Source organism: Balaenoptera physalus (assembly GCF_965194825.1).
Source record: "Balaenoptera physalus genome assembly, chromosome: 6".
Lineage (NCBI taxonomy): Eukaryota > Metazoa > Chordata > Mammalia > Artiodactyla > Balaenopteridae > Balaenoptera > Balaenoptera physalus.
The window spans coordinates 92,855,766-92,874,877 of NC_138885.1; the positions used below are offsets into that span (position 1 = coordinate 92,855,766).

General features: G+C 41.7%; 1 protein-coding gene across 4 annotated transcripts in view; it reads left to right on the forward strand.

Annotated features, from left to right (window-relative positions):
• Positions 1-19,112, forward strand: part of KIAA2012 — a 126,173-nt gene that overhangs the window by 92,595 nt on the left and 14,466 nt on the right. For all 4 annotated transcript variants that reach the window (XM_082466983.1, XM_082466985.1, XM_082466984.1 and 1 more), the window contains 2 exons: positions 14,756-14,846; positions 17,510-17,675. In XM_082466983.1, coding sequence (XP_082323109.1) covers positions 14,756-14,846; positions 17,510-17,675 — 257 coding nt within the window. The remainder of the gene's footprint in view (positions 1-14,755; positions 14,847-17,509; positions 17,676-19,112) is intronic.

Below are 19,112 nucleotides of genomic sequence, written 5' to 3' on the forward strand. Positions count from 1 at the left end.
AAACCTTAATTTTAGTAGCCTTATCAGAAGAGACTTGTTCTAAGTTGATAACATGATGTAACATGATGCTTTATTTACTTTCCAAAGCAGTCTCAATTGCAGGGAGTGGAGGTGGGATTGCTTGCTCTTGGGGAACTGACTGAGTCCTCTGCGTAAGTCTTCCTCTTACTTAAGTCCAGGGGTGGGCAACAGACCCAATCTGAACGAGGTTATGTTGCGGTAGTGACATAACCCCTTGGAATGTGGCAGAACTTAAGATATTATCAGTAGCTTTGAGAGATTTGGGGAGCCCTGCATGAGTGCAGGGGGTCCCTAGTGAGTAGCCTGAAACAATGGGGGGTGGGGGACAAAAGGCAAGTCTCACAGAAAACCTTAGAAACCAATGAGCCATTTCTATTCTACCAGGAAAAAAAAGGCTCAGAGAGTCATTGCTTTATTCAAGAGACAGATACGTAGTAGTTAGGACGTTGGTTCTAACAAAGACCAAAAGAAAGTGACTTCAAACAAGATGGAAGTTTTACTTCTGTCTCATGGAAGAGTCCAAGCTGGCAGGCAGGCGGTAGGACAGCTCCGCTCCACAGGGCTGTCCAGGGACCCAGGCTCTTTCTCTCTTATCATCTCTCTGCCACCCCCTTTGCTATCACCCTTGTCCGCATGGTCAAAGCTGGCTCAGCTTTTCCCTCACCCTGCAGGGCAGGAGAGGAAAAGGCACAGCTGCCTTTTAAGGGCCTAATTCTGGACTTCCACCTCTTCCACCTCTGCTCATATCCGCTGGCCTCCTGCAAGCGAGGCTGGGGAATAAAGTCTCTTGCTGGGTGTTCACGTGCCGAGCTAAACCTTGAGGGGAATGGACATTCGGTGGCAGTTAGCATCTCTGCCACGTGTCGGTAGATGGCTCTGTCTTGCAGATGCTACCACTTTGCTACCTCGTGGACTCAGAGTCACCATGGTGGGTCATTTCTCTGTTTGCTGCAGACACCAGGCATGTTTTAGGCGCCCCCTCTGTGACTCGCCTGAGAAGAGGAGCTAGAGCATCCCTGTTTCCTCCATCGGTCTTTACAGCGTCAAAGGGAGAGCTAAAAATTATAATGCATTTGTGAATTTGCCTGATAACTTTTAAAAGTGCAGAGACTTCTGTCTCTGTGAGGCTTCGGTGCTGTCATTTCCGCTGACCCCAGTGGGAACTGCCTAAGGAACGAGACACTCTTCTTTGAAAACAAGCCCCTTATTAGGAAGTGGCCAATACCAGCTGCTCTCCACTGCCCTCTCTTATCACTTGACGAAACTGCCACTTCCCCCAGAGCACCGAAGCGTAATTCAATTTCACACATGCTTATTGGGCAACCACTAAGTACCACTTTATAGCCCATGTGTTATGTATGTTTCTTGAAGACAAGGACTGCGCCTTAGTTAGCCAGGCCTAGCAATGTTCCATAGACGAATGAATCCAATGAATGGAGGAATGAATGTCTAAGTATTCAGGAGATTCAGAGATGACAAAACCAAGGTTCCTACCCTCAAGAGCTTGCAGTGAAGACTCAGCTTTGGGCCTGGCACACTCCCTGTGAAGAAACAGTGCCTGCAAGTGTTAGTAAGGTCCAAGTCCTCCAGAAGGGGTGCACTCACAGACCCAGAGCCACCAGCCAGGACCTGCATCTCCACCAGCCAGGACCTGCATCTCCAGCCAGGACCTGCATCTCCACCAATGACACAGAAGCAGCCAGCAGGGGTCGTGAATGAATAACGCTGATGGGGAAGGACAAGCAGATGAGGAGGGTGCTGGCCCCACTGACTTCTAGGTGAAGGGCCCACTAGCTGCCATGCCTTCGTTAACAAGACTGGTCTACATTAACAAGACTGGTCTAATCAGTGGCTAGTGCACTAAGTAGTTACATCATAGTAGAGCTAGAAGGTGAGAATCACTGGTCTAGACCCTTTCTAGCTAGAACCTGGGGGTTTGTTAGAAATGTAGAATCTGGGGTCTCACCCAGACCTACCTGTGCTTTAACAAGACCTTCAAGTGACTCGTGTGTCCATTATTATTTGGGAAACCCTGGAATAGACTCATTGAGGACCCTGGGTTTCAGATTCGACAGATATCAGTTCAGTTACCAGCTCTGCCTTTGATTAGGCCCATAGTCTAGGACACATAACTTCTCTGGGCTGTGGATTCCTTTTCCATAAACCAAGGCGGTGGGTTGGATAATCTCTCAGTCCCCATCCCACGCTCATGCTCTTTGCATGTATGACTCACCAGGGTTGCACAGTGATAAGCGATAAGCAGCAGAGCCAGGACTGGGGCTGGGCCTCCTTCCCGAGCTCCTTCCACTGCACCCGCTCCCAGGGAAAGCCAGCAGCCATTTCAGTGTGTCGCACATAAAGCTCTGCCACCCCAGTCACCCTTGGTTGGGCCCTGACCAAGAGAGTCTGGGAAGAGACCAGCAGTCCCCATGCTGCATGGGGGCCCAGGCTCAGCCTCAGCGGCCAGCGAGTGAGAGCCCAGTGGGTCAAGAATGAGAACACAGTCTTCACCACGGTCCTCCTGTACGGGCATGAGGCCGCAAGAGACCTGCTGGCCTCTCTAGGCTTCCACTTCCTCATCGGAAAATAACAAAACTGATCTTCCAATCTCTACGTCTCATTTCCTATGACTCACTGACCTTGGGATTGTTTCTGTTAAGGGGAAGAGTGGAAGTCTCAGTGTTAGCGCTGAGACAGCTCCAGGGTTCAGACCCCAGGTTCGGGCCTTCTTAGGTCTTTAACCACTCGCTGCATGAATGGAAATTGCCTTCATTTACTTAGGGACCATTTGCTGATCCCCTACTGAGTGCCAGGCCCTCTGTGGTTGGATGAGACACACTCCTTATGAAGCTCCCACTCTAATAGAGGCGCCAGACCTGGGCAGGCATGGTTAGAACCATCTCTGTATTCAATGTGTTTAGTGCTCCCAGAGAACACAGGAAGGACAACTGATCCAGACCAGCATGGGAGAGACAGGGAAAAGTCAGGGAGGGCTCCCTGGAGGAGGTGATGCTGGACATGATGGAAGGAGTTTAGTGAACCCAGAGTGCATTTGCAATGAAGCCATTAAGACAGGGGTAGCAGTTCACACTCACTGTGTGCCAGGCATCAGGCTAAGCATTTTCTGTAAATTGTTTCATTTAACTTTTATAACAATCCTGTAAAGAAGGAGCTCTTATTATCTCCATTTGCCAGATGAGAACACTGAGGCACAGTGAGGTTAAGGAACATGTCCTTGGTCACAGAGCTGGGCAGAGGCGAGGCTCCAGATCTGACTGACCTCCCAGACTCCATCTGTAGAGATCAAGTCTAGCTGTTAACAGTTACCAAAAGGAGCGTTTGCGGATCCTGAAGTGCTGGTAGGTAAAGTGCGAGAAAGCACAAAGGTCAAGGGGAAATAGAGAAGAAATGCTTCACACACATATAAAGTGGAGAAATCGGAATGAAGAGAATCTTCAGGCAGGTTTTTCAAAAAGACAAAAAAAGTGTGGCAAATCGGGGGAGCGAGGGGAGGACGAAAGGTCCCAGCAGGCGGCGGCGGGGCGCGCCTTCCATCGTCTCCCGCCCCCCACCGGCGGCTCCAGGGGCCGGCGGCGCCCGCTCTCTCTCCGGTGCCCGCCCGGCGCCGCCGCTCCGCCAGCGCGAGGCCGTCTCCACCTGTCGCCTCTGACCTCCTTGCAAACGGAGCGCCTTGCAGCGAGCTCGGGACTCCAGGCTCGGCTTGCCCCAAAGGGTTGGCTCTCCGGGCCGCATCTGTTAGTCTTTTCTTCTTCTCTCTGCAGTAGCTTGTGATGTCGCTACCCGCTGGCACCTCCTGCGGATCCCAGGCCTGGGTGGAGACTCACAGAGCTAGACAGTCTCAAAATCTGCCAAACTGGCCGACTTAGACTCTAGGGAGAAGGTGGGAGGCAGGCAAACGGGAAACAGCCTGAAGTGCCAGACAAACAATTTAAACTTTTAAATTTATAAAGCTTATCTTTTGGCTAGTTTTCCACACATCGTCACTTGGGTGGAGAAAAGGGAAGGAATTTTTGGCACTTACTCTGCAGAAAGACTTTGCTAGGTGCTTTCTTTTTTGTACTTTTATCTCATTTTATCCTCACCACAACCTTATGAGATAAAGTACATTATCCATATTTCACGGATGAGGCAAATGAGGCTCAGAGAGGTTAGGTAAATAGCCCAAGGTCACACAGCCAGTAAGTGAAGGAGCTGAGATATGAACCCAGGTTTCTATGACTCCAAGCCCCTGGTTCTTCAAGAGTTGTAAAGCCATCCATGTGTTTCTGATTAGGAAATAGTTACAAGGTTGAAGAAATACCACAAAATTATGGCAGCATTTTTTGAAAGCCAGCATGAAACTTGGAGATTATTTAGAATCTCCAGAAGTTCTTTTAGATTGTAGATAAAGGAAACTGAGGTCTAGAAGCCAGGAGAATTATGCAAAATCGTGGCTAATTATTAAAACCAAGGTAACCCAAGTCTCTCTCAGCTCAGTGTCTGTAGGTGTTTAGTTTAGTTCAATTTAGTTTGGTTTTGAAAGCGTTTCCTCAGGGGCAGTTCCTGACTCTAGGAATAAACAGTTCCAAATGGAGCAAGTGGGGACTTCCCTGGTTGTCCAGTGGTTAAGAATCCACCTTCCAGGGGACATGGGTTCTATCCCTGGTCAGGGAACTAAGATCCCACATGCTGATGAGCAACTAAGCCCACTCATCACAACTACTGAGCACGGGAGCCACAGCTAGAGAGCCCGAGTGCCACAAATACTGAGCCTGCATGCCACAACTAGAGAGAAGCCCACACACCATAATGAAGAGCCCGTGGGCCACAATGAAAGATCCTGCATGCCGCACCGAAGATCCCACAGGCCGCAACAAAGACCCAACACAGTCAAAAATAAATAAATTTTTTTTTTTTTTAAAAAGGAGCAAGTATAATGACTGCCCACTCTGTGCCAAGAAGTGAAGCAGCCAGTGATGCAAAACTTTCTCTTAACGCTGAGGAGAAAATAGGAAGACAAGAAATATGTGCCCAGGAGTTGTGGCACTGCCATTACACCAGAATCCACAGCCTGGAAGATGGTACCACTGCAAAGGGCCACCTCACAACATGGGTTGGGGCTCCTCGCTTCCTCTCTGCGTGAGGCCTGCACAGTCACCCTACACTGCCAGGCTCTGCTATCTGGAGCCCTGGTACTGGCTTCAGCATAGTCTGCTAGTTCTTAGCAGCCTAGACCAGGGGTCCCCAACCCCCGGGCCACGGACCAGTAGCGGTCCGTGGCCTGTTAGGAACTGAGCGGCACAGCACGAGGTGAGTGGCAGGTGAGGGAGCCCGAAGCTTCATCTGTATTTACAGCCGCTCCCCATCACTTGCATTACCGCCTGAGCTCCTCCTCCTGTCAGATCAGCGGTGGCATTAGACTCTCACAGGAGTGTGAACCCTACTGTGAACTGCACATGTGAGGGATCTAGGTTGCGCACTCCTTATGAGAATCTAATGCCTGATGATCTGAGGTGGAGCTGAGGCAGTGAAGCTAGCGCTGGGGAGCAGCTGCAAATACAGATTATCATTAGCAGAGAGGTTTGACTGCACAGAGACCATAATAAAGCAATTGCTTGCAGATTCATATCAAAACCCTATCAGTGAGTGGCAAGTGAAAACAAGCTCAGGGCTCCCACTGATTCTGCATTATGGTGAGTTGTATAATTATTTCATTATATATTACAGTGTAATAATAATAGAAATAAAGTGCACAATAAATGTAATGAGCTTGAATCATCCTGAAACCATCCCTGCCCCCCATCCGTGGAAAAATTGTCTTCCACGAAACCGATTCCTGGTGCCAAAAAGGTTGGGGACCGCTGGCCTAGATGACCTACATCCTCTATTATTACTCCTTTATTTCTCCTTCTGGAAAGTATTTTCAAAGTTCTCCTCTATAGTGGGAAATGACACATCCTTAAGACTGTTTCTGGCTCACTCCACTCAGCCCAGGATGGAAACCCCAGGGAAGACCGCAGAATCCCAGAATACAGCTGTTGCCCCTTGATCCTGAAAATTCTCTTCACCTTCCAGGAAGTAAAGCTCATTTCTAACTTGAGACCTAGATTCGTCAAAACCAAAAAGCAGTTGAAACTAGAGACAAGAACAGCATAAGAAGAAAATTTATAGACCAATCTCACTTATGATCAAAGATGCAAAACTCCTAAATGAAATATTAGCCAATCAAATCCTTATACACACACACACACATACATATCTATATACCATGACTGAATTCAGTTTACCGCAGAATTAAAAATGGTCTAACATTCGAAAATCTGTTTCTGTACTTAGGGTCATCTCAATATATGCAAAAGGAAAACTCAATTTATAAAATTCACCCATTCATGATTTAAAATTATCAAACTAAGAATCGAAGAGGACTTCCTGATTTTGATAAAGAGTACCTACCAAGGGACTTCCCTGGTGGCGCAGTGGTTAAGAATCCGCCTGCCAACGCAGGGGACACGGGTTCGAGTCCTGGTCCGGGAAGATCCCACATGCCGTGGAGCAACGAAGCATGTGCACCACAACTACTGAGCCTGCGCTCTAGAGCCCGTGCGCCACAACTACTGAGCCCGTGCGCCTAGAGCCTGTGCTGCACAACAAGAGAAGCCACCGCAATGAGAAGCCCGTGCACCGCAACAAAGAGTAGCCCCCGCTTGCCGCAACTAGAGAAAGGCCACGCACAGCAACGAAGACCCAACGCAGCCAAAAATTAATTAATTAATTATTTTTTTTAAAAAAGAGTACCTACCAAAACCTGCAGTAAACATCACACTTCAATGGTAGAACTTCAGAAGCAGTCTCTTTAGAGGCAGGACTAGGATAAGGACGCCCTCTATCATTGCTTCTTATTCAACATTGTACCAGTACAGTAGGAAAAGCAAAATAAAGGAAAAGGAAGAGGATAGAAAGGAGGAAATGACACTGTCATTATTCTCAGACAATAGTATTACCTATGTGAAAAATCCGAGGGCCTCTATAGACAAGCTATTAAAAGACAAGCCATTAAAAGACAAACAAAAAAATCAGCAAGATTACTAAATACATCAATAACAAAAATCATTTGTGGAAAAAAATAGTATTTGCAAACATAAAGTACAATTTATAATGCAATTTTAAAATAATTCTTATTATGGAAAACCCCAGACATACACAAGGGTGGACAGAACAGCACCAATGAGTTTCACGTACCCATCTCCTGGCCAACATTGTTCACCTATATCCCCAATTCCTTCCTGCCTTCCATAGTATTTTGAAACAAATTCCAGGCTCATATCATTTTACCCATATACACTTGAGTATATATCTTTAAAAGACAAGAAAAGACTCTTTTGACATAACCGTAATACCACTATTGTACCTAAAAATTAGAACTATTATTTAATATAATTGAATATCCAATCAGTTTTTTCAACATTCTAATTGTCTCAAAATTATTATAATTGTTTTAGAGTTTGTTTGCAATTGGTTGATACGGCTTTTTTTTTTTTTTTTAATTTATTTTTGGCTGCGTTGGGTGTCCATTGCTCCGCCCGGGCTTTCTCTAGGTGCGGCGAGCGGGGGCTACCCTTCATTGCGGTATGTGGGCTTCTCATTGCGACGGGCTCTAGAGCGCAGGCTCAGTGGTCGAGAGGCACGGGCTTAGTTGCTCCGCAGCATGTGGGATCTTCCCAGACCAGGGCTCGAACCCAGTTCCCTCCTTTGGCAGGCGGATTCTTAACCACTGCGCCACCAGGGAAGTCTCAACACATGCCTTTTAAGGGTCCTTTAATTTATCGAGTTTTCTCATTTCTGCTTTCTTTCCCCTCAGTTTATTTTCAGGAAACTGGGTGACTTTTACTGTAGAGTTTCCCACAATCTAGATTTTGCTGATTGTATCCTCAAGGTATAGTTTAACATGTTTCTCTGTCTTCTGTATTTTCTGTAAGTTAGTACTTGGATCTAGAGACTTGATCAGATTCAGGATTGGCTTTCACAAGACCACTTCATGGAGGGCATTGTGTTCTTCCATCGGGAGATGTTAATGTTTGCCGGTCTCTTCACGATGCCACCAGCTACAGATCCATTCATTCATTTAAGGTTATGAATTACTTGGGAAACTCCTACCAAAAAAATTCTTTTTTCTCTTCTTCTATTTAGTTATCTAGTGGTACACATTATATAGGAAGGCAGAATAAATGTAATTTTAAAACCTATATATATCAATAAATTTTAAAAGCAATAAATCAATAAATCTAAAAAAAGATGTGTTAGACGTTCATGAAAAAATTATAAAATCTTATTAAATTAACTAAAAGTAGGCCTGAATAAATATAACATTCTATATAGTGCTATATATAATGTTCAAAGATTTGAAGGTGACAGTTCTCCCTAAATTAATGTATAAATTCAATGCAACTCTATTTTTAAAAATCCCCAGTAGGGTGTTTGGTGGAACGTGATAAGTTGATCGTAAAATGCATAAAGAAGTGTCAAAAATAGCCAATACAATTTTTTTTTTTAAGTATGGGGGCCCCACCAATGAATGGGTCTCCCTGGAGTATTTAGTTAGTCAGTTAGTTAGTTAGTTAGTTAGTTATTTTGGCTGCGCCGGGTCTTAGTTGCAGCATGTGGACTTCTCAGTTGTGGCATGTGAACTCCTAGTTTCAGCCTGCATGTGGGATCTAGTTCCCTGACGAGGGATAGAACCCAGGACCCCTACATTGGGGGGACCACCCACTGGACCACCAGGGAAGTCCTGCCAATACAATTTTGAAGAAAAACAAAGAGGAAGAGTTTACCCAGGCTCATATCAAAAATTACTTTAAGGCTATGATATTGACTTAGGGACAGACAGAAGGGAGAATCCAGAAATAATTGCACCCATATACAGAAATGAAATGTGACAAAAGTGGTGTTAGAAAACAGTGGGGAGAGAATGAGCTATTATTCCCTATATAATTTTCAGATAACTGGTTATCCAATTTTTAAATCCTTACCTCACAAAATAACGGATGTATTCAGGATCTAAATGTGAAAAAGCAAAATTCTTAATCTTTTAGAAGAAAATATACAAGAATATCTTTATGAATTTGAGAAAGGGAAAATTTTCTTACCCATGATTCAAAACACAAACCATAAAGAAAATTATTGACAAACCCAACTATATTAGAATTAAAGTTTTTGTTATGTTAAACAGAGTTAAAAGACAAATGCAGATTAGAAGACAATATCTGTAGTGCATATAACCAACAAAGTATTAGTACCCCAAATGCACCAAAAACTGCTACAAATAGAGAAGGCAAGAGACAATCAACACCCAGCTTCCCTGGTGGTGCAGTGGTTGGGAGTCTGCCTGCCCATGCAGGGGACACGGGTTCGAGTCCTAGTCGGGGAAGATTCCACATGACACGAGGCAACTAAACCCACGTGCCACAACTACTGAGCCTGTGCTCAGGAGCCCGCAAGCCACAACTACTGAGCCCGCGTGCCACAACTACTGAAGCCCACACACCTAGAGCCTGTGCTCTGCAACAAGAGAAGCCACCGCAATGAGAAGCCCGTGCACCTCAACGAAGAGTAGCCCCCACTCGCCGCAACTAGAGAAAGCCCGCGTGCAGCAACGAAGACCCAACACAGCCAAAAATTAATTAATTAATTAATTTTTTAAAAAGAGACAATCCACCCAAATGAAAAATGGGTGAAAGATATTAATAGGTAATTAACAGAAGAGGAAACCTAAATAAATGACCATTTATTTCTTAGTCAAATTTGCTAATCAGGAAAATTCAAATTAAAAGAAAAAGAGATATTTCATATATACCAGATTAGCAAACAATTTTGTCTGTAAATACTCATTATTAATGAGGATATGGAGTTTTAGAAACTCAGAGCAATTTGGAAATACCCAATAAATTGAAGATGCATATACCCTCCAACCCAACAAGTTCATTCCCAGGTATACCTTAGAGAAACTCTTTCATCTATGGACAGTGACTCACTCAAGAAGGTTCACTGCAGCATTGTTTGTAATCACAAAAAACTGGAAATAAAAAAGCCATCAATAGCAAAATGGATAAATAAATTGTGGTAAGTTTATACAACGGAATAAGATACAAGAGATTAAAATAAGTGAATGGAAACTATATGCATTAACAGGGGTTAATCTCAAAAACAAGATATTAAGCAAAATAAAGCAAGTTGCAAAAGTGACATAAATGATATTACTGGTATGAAGTTTTAATATGTAAAATAATATTATATGTTGCTTAGAGGTGCTTTATATGTGATAAAGATATAAAAATATATGTGAGGACAGTGTAGGAGGGAAAAAACTTATCTTCTGCTCTCTTAGAGGCCCTGCCTGGGCCAGAAAAGTAAACTGACAAAGACAGACTAACAGGAGAAAAGCACACAAATGTATTTAATATAAGCTTTATGTGATGCAGGAGGATTCATAAGGAAGTAGTTAAGCCTGAGCATCTTTATACTTGGTTTGATGAAGAGTGGACAATGTGATAGTACAAAAGGTAAGTGCAGAGGGTAATAAACTGGGGGAAACAGAGCAAGGCCTGTTTGTTTGGGTTCCTCTCAGAGTCTCTCTGTCTTCAGGGATAAGGGTGCCCCTTTCCTCCAAGTAGAACCTACCTCTCACATGAGTAGCCATCTCATAACCTACATTGCCCTTTCTCAAATTCCTTCAGCTTAAAATACTCAGTATGCCAAGGTGCCATGCATGTTTGGGGGTAGCATATTCTGAACCTAGTCGATTGATAAATACCAAATTTAAGAGAACGGTTACCTCTGGGGAGAGAGTGAGGGAAATAGGATTATATGTGATACAATAAAGTCTTAGACTATATCTTAAATGTTTCATTTCTTTAGAAAAAAAATGTGAATCAAATATGGCAAAATGTTAAGATTTCACAAAGGTAGGTGGTAAGTACATGGGTAATCATTATACGGTCGTTTTTCTATACTCTGTATTCCTAAAATATTTTACAGATTTTTTTTAAGGCAGTTAAAAGTTGTAGGTTATTATTCAAAGTACTGACTTAGTTTATTCCAATACTTCCTAAATATAAGGTTATTTTACTAGAGAAGCAAAACAAAACACCCTGCTATGGTCCATGTCCCAGCGACAGGATTTCAATTCTAATCAAAGTGGTGAAATCACACCAATTGTAGAACCTCATCTTTTGGTCAATACAAACGCGCCCTCTGCTGGTCATATGGTGCCCTGTCCCAAAGTTCAAAATAGTGGTGAAGAGCAGTGAAACTCGCTCAGTGAGACAGCTTTTACCAAGCCAGCCAAGTTAGGGAAAGAAACTCTCACAGAATTCCTCTCAATCACAAAAATACTTAAATCAGCTCCCACTCTCTATTAATATTACATATGATCCAAGACAAAATAAATTCCAGGGTACCACCGCAATCAACCTTTCCAGTTCCCTCAGCCACCATGTACATTAACAGTTCTGTCCCTACTCCAAAGTCTGGAGGTTGATGTATGAGACAGTAGACGCCACCCTTAACATTTGGGAACGGCAAAAAGAACCCAAGTTCCTCTGGGTGGTGGTGCGGACACCATTGAACACTGAAAAAATGGATAAACTAGTATTAAGGGAATAATGCTGGTGGGATGACAGGTAAATTTTTTCTTTTCAAATCTTTCTTTAAAGTTATAATACCTTTAAACAAAATTGAGGAAAAATCAATTAATTCATGCAAGAATCTACTGCTCAAAGAGAGAGAGAAGTGAGGATTGAATATTAAGAGTCTTCCTTTCAAAAAACATTTTTTTAATTTATTTCGTTTTGCTTTGCTTTGTGCTAATATCCATCTTCCCCACTAAAATTTAAGCTTCCTGTGTGACCAATGTGTGAATCTGTCCTACTCACCACTGTATTCCCAGCACCTAACACAACGACCATCATGTAGTAGGTATCTAATAAACATGTGATAGGTAAAGGAATGAATGACCATTTCCTTGGAATGTAAATTGGTACAAATTTTCTGGGGAGCAATTCAGCAGCAGACCTTGTGCCTTTAAGACTGTACATTCTTCAGTAATCATAGATGCGGACAACGAGTAAGTCCTTTAATAATCAGAAACATTCCTTTCAAGGATATGCTATGCAAAGTTCATTTTAGTTATTAAAAAAATTCAAAACAACTTGAATTTTAAAAGTTACATGTTTGGTTAAGTCTATTATGGTATATCCGTATGATGAAATGCTATGCTGTTATTAAAATCATTTTAAGAATATTTAATGATATGGGAAATTCTAATAACATAAAAATAGATTAAAATTATATATACATTATTTTATCAACTCTATTAAAATATGAGTATATATTTACTATATATGCATGAAAGTATACACACCAAAGTATTTTACTGTGGTTGTATGTGAGTAGAGGGATCATGAGTCAGGGGTTTTTTGTTTGTTTGTTTGGTTTTGGTTCTTGTTTTTAACATGTGCCAGCACTGTTTTAGACACTTCATTTGTATTAATATATCTTTAAGTTTTTTAAGCAGCTTTATCAAGAGATAATTGCCTTATAATAAATTATACCTATTTAAATTGTACAATTAGATAAGTTTTCTTTAAGTGTTAAATATTACTTTTTCTATAAAGATTTTAATGCAATCAACTTCACTTTTCCTTAGATTTTAATTATGTATAATTATTTGGTAGAATATAAAATTATTCAACCAACAATTTTCTTCTATTGAAACATTAAATATTATTATGATTTGTAGGGGGAGGTTCTAGTTTTCTTGAGATTAATTGATATATAACGTTGTATTCGTTTAAGGTGTACAACATAATGACTTTATATTGCAAAATGGTTACCACAATAAGCTTAGTTAACGTCAAACAGCACACATAGTTACAATTTTTTTTCTTGTGATGAGAACTTTTAAAATCTACTAGGTAAGTTCTGATACTGTATATGTCGACACCCATGAAACTATCACCACAATCAAGATAAAACATTTCAGGGGACTTCCCTGTTGGTCCAGTGTCTAAGAAACAGCGCTCCCAATGCAGGGGTTCCGGGTTCGATCCCTGGTCAGGCAACTAGATCCCACATGCCACAGCTAAGACTTCACATGCTGCAACTAAGAGTTCACATGCTGCAACTAAAGATCCTGCATGCCACAACTAAAAGGTCCCACATGCTGCAACAAAGATCGAAGATCCCTCGTGCTGCAACTAAGACCTGGTGCAGCCAAATAAATAAATTTTTTTTTTTAAATTTCATCTTTCCCAAACGTTTCCTCATGCCTCCCCCAACTCCAGTCTCTATCATTTCCAGACAAACACCGATCTGCTTTCTGTCACTATAGACTGGTTTGCACTTTCTAGAATTTTATATAAATGGAAGCATACCATATATACCGTTTCTTTGGTTGCTTTTACTCCCCATAATTCTTTTGAGATTCATCCATGTTGTTGAGTGTATCAGTACTTCATTTCTACTTACTACTGAATAGTATTGCATTGTATGTATATACTAGCCTGTTTATCCATTCACCTGTGGATGGGCATTTCGGCTGTTTCAAGTTTTTGACTATTGCAAATAAATCTGCTATGACCATTTGCGTATACGTCCTTTTATGGACATATGCTTTCATTCCTCTTGTGTAAAACACCTAGGAGAATAATGGTTGGATGCTATGGTACATCTAATATTTAATTTTTTAAGAAATTGTCAAGCTATTTTCCTAAGTGGTTGTACCATTTTACATTCTAACCAGCAGTGAATGAGAGTCCCAGTTCCCCCGCATCTGTGTCAACTCTTCATATAGTCAGTCTTTTTAGTCATTCTAATAATTATATGTTGATTGGCAGGGAGGGTTATTCTTTATGCTTGTGTTTTCCAAATTTTCTGCAATGAAATATATGTTTCATAATTTAAAATTGCTTACAGTATCTAAAATAAAAAGTAGCCTAGTCTAACATGAAGTCAGTCTGGAGACTCTTCTCATTCTGAAAACTACCCAATATGGTCTTCAGGGCACCCAGCAATAGCTGTGTAGCCTGCATAAGCCTTCCTCAGAATATGACATTTGTTTTTTTTAAATCAGTTTTCTTTTCAATGATATAACCACACTGGGGTTTTAAGAAAAAATTTAAACACATAAACCTCTTTATCTAACATGTTATTTCCTTTTTCTGTTTTCTCTTCCAGCTTTTACAGTTTTAATACACAATTCTATAGTTTACTATTTTTACTTGTCATTATATCCTATTTTCCATGCTGATTTATCTTTTCAACCATAATTTTAACTGTCAAATGAATGCATCATAAATTTCCCATTGTTTGGCTGTTTCTAATTTTTTATTATTAATGATAATGTTGTAATAAATAACTTTGTACAAAAAGCTTGTTTCTTCTTTTAAATTATTTCCTTATGATAATACACAGGAGTGAGATTCCTGATCAAAGACAAGAACGTTTTTCTAGGTCTTGATATGTACCGTCACATCGCTTTCCCAAAGGGGCTTACTGACTTTAACGTCACTTGCCATGTGTCAGCACAAGTTTCTGCAGCATTTGCCGGTTTCCTAGGTATAACATACCTTGTTGTGCTCATTTGCATGCCGTTGACTGCTCCCCAGGGTAGACGTTTTCTCACGTGTGGGATCGCTGTCTGCTGTCCTCTGCTAATTAAGGATGCTCTTTGTCTTCACAGACCCAGAGCGGAGGAATATGACCCTTGACCCTCTTAGTGCTTCCCTGGCTGAGCACATCCAGACCCCTGAGGCAGATACTGTCCAAAAGGTGTAAGTATTCAAAGTCATAATGACACGGACTTCTCTACTTTTGTTTTTCTTTCTTTTTAACTAATTTCGTTTCCGTTTTTTCCTAAGAGGCATGAAGATTCTCAGCTAACCAGCCCCATGCTCTGCCAGCCAGAATTAAATTATTGTCTAAGAAACAAAGATTCTTGGGGAGGATTATACTGTGATGTGTTTCCTACGTAAACATATTCTTTGGCTGGGTGGGTGCAGAGCGAAGTTGAACTCGTAACTACGTGGAAGCAGCCTTCTCCATTTTTCCACATATCTGAGCTCTGCAGACATGCCTCGAAAGCAGAGGTCTGTCAGCTCAACCTTGGTTTCTCCTCTCAGCATTCACTCAGCTCTGGGTAAAATCAATAATACCAGTAATACTAATACAAATTGCTAACGTGTATTAAGTGATTCCTGTGTGCTCACCATGTACTTACTATGAGCTCGTCAGACAGCAGCTCGGCCGGTCAGGCCCAGTCACTTTACCCAAGCCCCGGTTGGCAGTGGCAAGCTGGACCGATCGCCTCTGTGACCTCCCATGAGCCTTGGTGACTTTAGAACCTGCCCTCACCTGCCTCATGGTATAAGGATTCCCTCCTGGGTCAGAAAGCCTGGGTGCTCTCTAGGAACAAAAAAGGGAACGGGCACTTGAGTATTGAGGCAGCTATCTGAAGAACTCCACGTTTTAACTTTTGTATCTCATCTTCTCCAAAATCGATTTAAACTGCTTACAATAACAACCCCCTATCCACCAAAAAAGAAAGATGAGATAATCAAAAAGGACTTATTTTTAATCTGGAGGAAAAGAAAAAAGAACACCAACACTCCCCAAAAGTCATTATAGTCATTGTGACTAAAGTTCAGACTTTCAGACTGAATGTGAAAGCAAAAAAAAAAAAAAGGGGGGCAGGGGAGCAACACGGTCAGGTTTTGTGGTTCTCATTTGCAGCATGCCGGTTCCTCAGGGGAAATAAAGGTTTTCCTAGCACTAAATTCTAAAGTATACTTCTATAGGTTTTATAGAGTGACATTGAATGATTTAAAGACTCATATATTTACAGGAAATTCCATTTACCTCATTTGATAAATATTTCTCAAGTTTCTATAGTAAGGCCCTGTGCTAGCCCAACTCAGTAAATATAATACTGATTTAGCTAAAAAATAAAATATCCAGGACCAGGCCTGGCACACAGTAGCTGCTGCTGCAGCTGTTACTCAATCCATATGGCTCTTTCTTAGTGACCTTTTTACCCAGAGAACATAAGTCAGTTATCCTCCAGACACATGGTCAGTGACAGCAGTTCTACAAGGGATCACACAAACACAGTACATGACATTTTGGTATCTGAATTTGATCAAGAATAGAATTCAGAGGGCATAAAGAAATGGATATATAGGCGCATGTTTCTGTGACAATCTTTCTTAAAGGTCACTTTTTTTTCAGCTAAGCCTTCGATAGAAGAAATTTCAGTTAGGTAATCCTATTTCATTTTGTTAAAGTCATAAATATGCAACCTCAGAGAGGCAAACTATTCCTTCTTCGAGGGTGTGGAGAAAAGGGAACCCTCTTGCACTGTTGGTAGGAATGTAAACTGATACAGCCACTATGGAGAACAGTATGGAGGTTCCTTAAAAAACTAAAAATAGAATTACCATATGACCCAGCAATCTCACTACTGGGCATATACCCAGAGAAAACCATAATTCAAAAAGACACATGTACCCCAGTGGTCATTGCAGCACTATTTACAATAGCTAGGTCATGGAAGCAACCTAAATGCCCATTGACAGACAAATGGATAAAGAAGTGGTACATATATACAATGGAGTATTCCTCAGCCATAAAAAGGAACGAAATTGGGTCATTTGTAGAGACAGGGATGGACCTAGAGACTGTCATACAGAGTGAAGTAAGTCAGAAAGAGAAAAACAAATATTGTATATTAACGTATATATGTGGAATCTAGAAAAATGGTACAGATGAACCAGTTTGCAAGGCAGAAGTAGAGACACAGATGTAGAGAACAAGCGTATGGACACCAACGGGGGAAAGCGGGGGGTGGGGGGTGTGGGATGAATTGGGAGATTGGGATTGACATGTATACACTAATATGTATAAAATAGATAACTAATAAGAACCTGCTGTATAAAAAATAAATAAAATTAAATTAAAAAAAACAAACTATTTCTCCTTCTCCCTAAGGTTTAGAACTTAGCCTGAGAGAACCCCAAAAGTGAAGACTAACTTTCTAATTTCCTTTATTCAGGGATGTGTTGAGAAAAAGAGGGATGACCAAGTGTGTAAAATGCCCACCACAGTGCAGTTCCTGGCAGAAAACAGATGCTCAATTAATGTTTGTTCATTTTCCCTCTTGCGTGTCCACCAGTTTTTCTTTTTTCTTTTTTTTTCTCTTTTTATTTGAAGTATAGTTGATTTACAATATTGTGTTTCAGGTGTACTGCAAAGTGATTCAGTTATATAATACATATCTTTTTTTTTTTCCGGTTCTTTTCCATTATAGGCTATTACAAGATACTGAATATAGTTCCTTGTGCTATACAGCAAATCCTTCTTGTTTATCTGTTTTACATATAGTGGTGTATACATCAGAGTTTTTCTTTAGTTTGGTCCTGTTGTTTTGCTTTTTTCAAAGGGGCAGAGATTATAATGTGCACCGTCAACACAGAGGACTCCCAGGACATGGGCCTGACTCCCCAGAGGGGTTGGATCCTATAGACACATCTCTTCTTCCAAGAGGAAAAGAAGGGAAGACTGAACCAAGACTGTTCAACCAGCAGACACCAACCAACATCAGTCATGTGAGTGTAAACTCATAGGTAGGAGCTTGGTCCAGAACCCTACCTGGAAGGTGCTCCCGTCAGGGCTGCCATGTACAGTTGTATAGATTGCTTACTATACAAGGGCACCTGCAAAGGGGGAAAGTGGGAGCTGAAATCCACTCTGTGGTCCACTCACCATGCCCTGCACCCCAGTATTGGGTTGCATTCTTCTGAAGGATGGGGTACCCATTTCTAATTTCTACTAAGGTACTAAAAGGAAACTCAGTTTTCCTACACTCACATCACTTCTGACACCTCATGTGTGAAGGTTTTTCCCACATCAACCAATTCTCCAGCTCTCTAGACACCAACCGGGTGTCCTACAATTCAACTCTGACACTAACTACCCAGAGTTAGCACAGACCCCACAGGTTAAGGGCTCCGTCCCACATGCCTGCTCCACTTAAGACACCAATCACAAGTCCCAGGTTGTCACCTGTACTTCTGACCAACAATCTATAAAATAAGGGGTTCCTAAGACCCATCCTCATGTTCAATAATTTGCTAGAACAGCTCACAAAACTCAGGAAACGTTTACTTACTAGTTTTAGATTTATTACGAAGGATATTTTAAAGGATACATATGAACAGCCAGATGAAGAGGTACACAGGGCAAGGCCCAGAAGGGTCCCAAGCACAGGAGTTCCTGTCCCCATGGAGTTTGGGGTGTGCCACCCTCCTACCACATAGATGTGTTCACCAACCCTGAAGCAATCTGCACTCCTTGGTTAGGGTTTTTATGGAGGCTTCATTACATACGTATGATTGATTAAATCACTGGCAAATGGTGATTAATGCAACTTCTAGCCCTTCTCCCCTCCTCTGAGGTGGCGGGAGGGTCAGGGGGCTGAAAGGTCCAACCCTCTAATCCCTCGGTTGGTTCCCCCTCCTTAGGGGCTTTCCAAAATAACCCCGTTAACATAAGCTCAGGTGTGGTTGAAAGGGGCTTGTTAATGAATAACAAAAGACACTCCTTTCCTGTTTATGCTCCAGAAATTAGAGGCATACCTCTCATTTTATTATGTTTCACTTTATTGCGCTTCACAGATAAATGTGTTTTTACAAATTGAAGGTCTGTGGCAACCTGCTTCAAGCAAGTCTATCGGCACCATTTTTCCAACAGCATTGGCTCACTTTGTGCCTCTGTGTCACATTTTGGTAATTCTCGCAACATTTCAAGTTTTTTCATTATTATTATACTTGTTATGGTGATCTGTGATCAGTGATCTTTGATGTTACCATTTTAATTGTTTTGGAGCACCATGAATCATGCCCATATGAGATGGTGAACTTAATCAATAAATATGTGTTCTGGCTGCTCTAGGGTTCAGCCATTCCCTCTCTTCCTTTCCTCAAGCCTCCCTATTCCCTGAGACACAACAATATTGAAATCAGGCCAGTTAGTAACCCTACAAT